Consider the following 6,006-nt stretch of genomic DNA (forward strand, 5'->3'; position numbering starts at 1 on the left):
AACAGTGGATAACTATGGCTATTTACAAATTCATTTGATTCTTTAGTTTTTTTAGACACAAGACTTAGGAATTTCCCATTTTATTTGGGTTAATTCTGTTTAATTTCAGGCTGCATCTGTTTATATGACAAGGTGTCATTGATGTATTGAACTCTCACTCACCTGTTGTCTCTGGAGCGTGTTTGTATGTGTATAAAACATAAATGAAAGTAAACTACTGCGTTAAAAACATGTCAAAATCTTATAAACGCACAAAATCTATCACACAAATACAGCATATTTTATAAATACAAAGAAACATGTCTTTTTTTTTTAAAAGTACAAAAACAGGACATTTCTTAGAAACTTAAATGTCGTGTTTCATTTGTGTCGTAAGTGTAGTTTAGAATTGTTTCGGGGTGTTTGTACATGAAGATTATTTCTGTACTTGAATTATTTTTTTTTGCAATTAAAGGAATTTAAAAAATCCTATTGAGCTTTATTTTTAATATATATATATATATATATATTAAAGGAATTTAAAAAATCCTACTGAGCTTTATTTTTAATATATATATATATACATATATATATATATTAATATATATATTAAAAATAAAGCTCAACAGGATTTTTTAAATTCCTTTAATTGCAAAAAAAATAATATATATATATATATATATATATATATATATATATATATATATATATATATATATATATATACACACAATTCTCTGACTTCTTTTTTAATTTTACATTTAGAAAAGAAAAAGCTAAACCTGAAGATATTTTTTGACCACGTGTTTAGGTTTAGCTTAATTGTCTCCTTCATAGCTTCAGTTTCATCTTTCTTGTATTAAAAAAAGGAAGCTAACACTATCTTGTTACTCGTTTGGGTAAAACACATTTATCATGTAAAATGGACTAGTTTCTCCAGTAACTCACCTCGGGACTCTGGCGAGCCACAGGCCGCCTCCCTGCTCTCCTGGCCGGGCTGAAGGAGGGAGGAGGAGGAGGGAGTGACTTCCAGCAGTTCTTCTGAAAGATGCAGAGCTGTCCGCAGACACCGAGCGATCAACTTCGGCTTTAAATGTGTCAGTAAAACAGAGAAAATGCGACAAAATGGAATATTCACCTTTCTGACGTCTTTCTGCTTCCCAATGTCGGTAAAGTAACCAGCAGCGTCCAGCGGTGAGTCCAATTCCTCATGAATTATCATGTAATTATTGTCAGCTGTGACAGAAACCAAAAGCTAAAAGTGGACAATGTGAACGTTATGACTTCATTCTTTTTTTTTTTTTTTTTTTTGTTGTAGCTTTTTTCAAAGTTTTATTACTGCAACATATTTAATGTAGTCTAAAAACATTCAAAAGTGTAGGTTTAAATCTACTTACAGAGCATTTCTACTAATCACAGTTATAGCCCCCCCCCCAAAAAAAAGTACAGTTTAATCTGCATTCCCTTGTCAGAAGAAGATAATACATTTCAGAGGTGTAAAGAGTACTGATATATCCTACTCAAGTAGAAGTAAGTCATACATAAAATACACAAGTACAAGTAAAAAAGTATAGCTCAATTAAATAGCACGCTAAGTAAAAGTTACTAGTTACTTAAACCCCCCCCCCCACACACATTTATTTTTGGTAATATATCTTTCCACGGTTCCCTTGTATACAGTAAACATCTCATGTATAAACTTAAAAAGAAAGAGTTGACATCTTGCACATTTGGAACTTCATTATTTTCCACAAATACATCTGTATAAAATAAAAGGTTTGTCAAAATGTACAATTCTTTTCTTGTTTTATTGTTGTCTAGCCATTTCATTTTTTTGTAGTTTCACAATGTCCGTTGATCATTTTTAAACAAAATAATAATAATCTACTCAGTAACGGTTGGGTGTAGAAATGCAACTAATTACTTTACTTCTTTTAAAACGTACTTAAGTACAAGTATAATTACTGATTTAGAAATATACTCAAAAAAGTACAAGTACCCATAAAAGCAACTCAATTACAGTAACACGATTACTTTCACCTCTGCATATCGTACGCACAACAACATTTGCAGATTATTATCAGTGGCTTATATTTCAAGTGTTGTAATATTGATTAAGTAATAGAAAATGAATGTCACAATGCTGTTAATAATAAATATGTCTTTCTCTCTGCAGTTGAACAGTAGACACTGGTCTTCTTGCTTAAGTCTGACCCCTAGTGTCCACTGTTGCTGTTGGGAAGATGAACAACCCTCAGATTGAACTCCACTACAACTACACAGGAAAGTTGGATCACCGACCCACTGCTGATGCTTGCCCCGGCATCGTGGATACTAAAACTATCGTGTTCCTTGTCATATGCAGCTTTATTGTCCTGGAGAACCTCACTGTACTGGTGGCCATATGGAGGAACCACAGGTTTCACAACCGCATGTACTTCTTCATAGGCAACCTAGCACTGTGCGACATGCTGGCCGGAGTTGCTTACCTGGTCAACTTGCTCCTGTCAGGAGACAAGACCCTGAAGCTCTCACCTGCTCTGTGGTTTGTCAGGGAGGGGAGTATGTTTGTAGCGCTAGGTGCCTCCATTTTTAGTCTGCTTGCGATTGCTATTGAGAGACACCTGACAATGATAAAAATGAGGCCCTACGATTCCAACAAGAACTACAGAGTGTTCCTGCTCATAGGGACGTGCTGGCTGATTGCGATATGTCTTGGAGCGTTGCCCATTTTAGGCTGGAACTGCCTGGACAACCTCCCCGACTGCTCCACCGTCCTCCCGCTCTACACCAAGAAGTACGTAGCCTTCTGCATTTCTGTCTTTATGATCCTGCTCCTGGCCATGTCAGTCCTCTACGCACGCATCTACATCCTGGTTAAGTCCAGCAGCCGTAAAGTAAGCAAGAACAGCAATTCCGAACACGCAATGTCCCTGTTGCGCACCGTCATCATCGTGGTCGGGGTCTTTATTGTCTGCTGGACTCCCATTTTCATTCTTTTGCTGGTGGACGTCGCCTGCTACCCGCCGCGCCGCTGCCCCATCCTCTACAAGGCCGACTGGTTCATCGCTGTGGCCGTGCTAAACTCCGCCATGAACCCCATCATCTACACGTTGGCCAGTCGGGAGATGAGGCGGGCCTTCTTGGGTCTGATTTGTGGGGTTTGCTACAGTGGAGAGGTTTCTATAAACGGCAGCGGGAATAGGCAGCCTCTGGAGGTCAGCCGGAGCAGGAGCAAGTCATGGAGTAGCCAGAACGCAAATCAGAACCAGCAGAGCTCCAAGCAGGCGGGACGGGAAAAAGAACAGGAGGTTGATACGGGGCAAGGGCAGGTGGTCGTGGTGGTAGGAGCGAGTAAGACTGCAGCTGAGACGCTCCCTGAATGAATGAATGACACGTCTGTGTCATCAGTCATTGGACGATCATTCCTATGGTGGCACTTGAAATGAGAACAGACACAAGTATGAGGCAAACATCTTCTGTGACTGTGTCTCGGTATCAGTGATCAACAAGTATCTTTAAAATGGATCTTCCGAAAGGTTCTTCTGAGGGAACTTGTGAAACTCTTGGGAATACATGAATGACACACATTGACGTTCAATTCTTGGTGCTATTTCCCTTCAAAGCACAAAGACTTACCTTGTGGTTGTGGTTGTAAAAACAATAAATGGATTCTTCTCTAGGTAAGACGTGCAAACATAGATCTGCACAAGTGAGAATGTACAAATCTAGTACTATTTATTACACTGTGTATTCTTTGTAGTTTACATTAAAATACTCAGATTATTGATGAACAAACATGTCTTGAAGAGGAACATGTGCCTTTTATTAAAAAAAAAAAAACAGTAGCATTGTGTTAGAATTAAAATCTGCATTTGTATTCTATGTAATAAGAGCCAACTGCATCTATAGTTTGACTAGAGCTCTATCTGCTGGATATTAGCAGAACTGCTGCATGTTCAGTCCAATTGATTAGGTTGGAAGAAAAAAAGTGCTTGTAAAGCAAATTATTGCAGCATGTAAAGTTATTATCTAAATGCATTTATTTATAGGATGTAAAATATCCAGCTTTGCAACATGACTGTACAGAAGGGGAAAAAAACTAAGCTGACTGCATTAGTTTGCTTTGTCTGGAGTCTTTTTATGAAATATTTTGTGTATATATGTTAAAAATGTCTGAAATTTACATTTTTCCATTGAAACGCCTTTAATTTATTGTTAGGTTTGCAATACCATTAGGATACGAATACAAACAATTTGGTTTGTTACATTTTTATCCTGTTTTTCATGTATGCAGATGCGTTATTGCCCCCTACAGCCACCATAAGGTTTAAAATAAAATAAACTAAATAAATAAAAAAACATTCCTTGATTGGTGGGAAGTTACATGCTTTGAAAATCATATCATTGGAAGTTAAAAGCTAAACTAATACTATGTCATATGTTTTTTTTTCCCCTGGAGATTTTTTTTTTTTTTTTTTTTAATCCCAAATCAGCCACACCAAGAAAGAACTCATAAGGATACATCAAAGGGATCAAGAGATGCCTCTGAGGAAGACTGGCTGTTGACCGTCGAAACAAGGAAATCATCTGCAAAAAAATAGTTGTCTGAATAAACACAAACCATAACATATCATTTAAAAAGAAAACAAGATGAACTCACTCTGTATTTACTATGATAAGGAGCCAAATATGGTTTGTTATAATCACGGCACTAAAACCCAACAATTTACACATTCACTGTTTATTGCCAACAGTCATACATAATAATGATAAACCCATACAACTAAAATATTAAATCTGTAAACATCATCTGGACATGTTTCTATGATTTTTTTTTTTTTTTTTCCTTTCTTAGACTATACTTGTCCCAAAATAGTGAGTTTGTGTAACCCCCTCTAAGATTTATATTTAGAATCTGGAAATGATACATCTATAGTATACAGTAGAGGGAGGGAGGAAAAGGAGGGAGGCAGAGCTGGATAGAGAACAGTAGTCTCAAGCAGCAACACGCAGCAGGGCAAAAACACCACCTCTAGTAAACAGGCATGCCCCATTAAAGATAGATCACCTATTGCACTTTGCAGGGAGAGAGATGGAAATAAAAACACTAAAAAAATAAAAGGCACATTTTCATCAACACAGATCTGAAAGATGGCGCTCTTCTGCTCGTGTAGCCTCGTTTCTGTTTCTTTATGCCACAAAAATAATGGTTATGTTATCTGCAATATTCAAGTATGAAGTCTAAGCTGTTCTTTATGCATTGTTCCCATTTCTTTTTAATAAGTCATTGAATATTTGTACCTTTTCTATAGTTTATATTACATGAGGATCATTCCACGTCTTTTCAACCAATTTTCAGGACATCCTATCTGGCTCACTGATGAGTTATTTATTAATATTGTGGTCTCTTTTATCCAAATTCCTCTCATGCTTCTTATTTAAAGAGTAACTAAACCCCAAAACCACTTGTTTCTGCTGAATACAAATGTATTTGGGTATGAAGTAGTGCTGTTGATTGATCCTGGTCCAACTCTCAACATTTTAGTCAAAGTATTTCAATTTGGCATATTTTGCTGCCCTCTATAGCAGTGTTTCTCAAATGGCGGTACATGTATCCCTAGGGGTACGCAATGGCACTACAGGGGTTACTTGAGAGTGGAAAATCAACAAATAAAGGGTCAAACTTGGTTCCACACCAGGCGTGATATGACCGGAAATGATAAAAACTATAGAAATCTCCACAATCTTAAAAAACTGTATGTCTATACTTTCATTATGTGAAATATAAAACTAGTTCAACTAAAATGCAGAAAAATAAAAATATCCGAGCTCAAACAAAATTATTCTAGAAAAAGAAATGTCTTTAGGGTCGCCAAAAATATGGTCACAATCCAAAAAAAGGTTGGGAACCACTGCACTAAATATTGTTTATACCTAATGAGATTATTTAAAATGTGTGTTATCGCTCATTAATTCCATCCTTATGATCTATAGTTGTTTTTAAATAGTAAATAGTTTTCTAAG

The 6,006-nt window shown here is 36.4% G+C and overlaps 1 protein-coding gene across 1 annotated transcript; it reads left to right on the forward strand.

The window, feature by feature from the left end:
* The first annotated feature begins 1,020 nt into the window (after nucleotides 1-1,020).
* On the forward strand, nucleotides 1,021-3,907 carry s1pr3b (sphingosine-1-phosphate receptor 3b). Its single transcript, XM_028462077.1, has 2 exons — nucleotides 1,021-1,173; nucleotides 2,156-3,907. The coding sequence occupies exon 2, from the start codon at nucleotides 2,223-2,225 to the stop codon at nucleotides 3,363-3,365; it is 1,143 nt and encodes a 380-aa protein (XP_028317878.1). The 5' UTR covers nucleotides 1,021-1,173; nucleotides 2,156-2,222; the 3' UTR covers nucleotides 3,366-3,907.
* The last annotated feature ends 2,099 nt before the right edge of the window (nucleotides 3,908-6,006 follow it).

Source organism: Gouania willdenowi, chromosome 12 (assembly GCF_900634775.1).
Source record: "Gouania willdenowi chromosome 12, fGouWil2.1, whole genome shotgun sequence".
Taxonomy (NCBI): Eukaryota; Metazoa; Chordata; class Actinopteri; order Blenniiformes; family Gobiesocidae; genus Gouania; species Gouania willdenowi.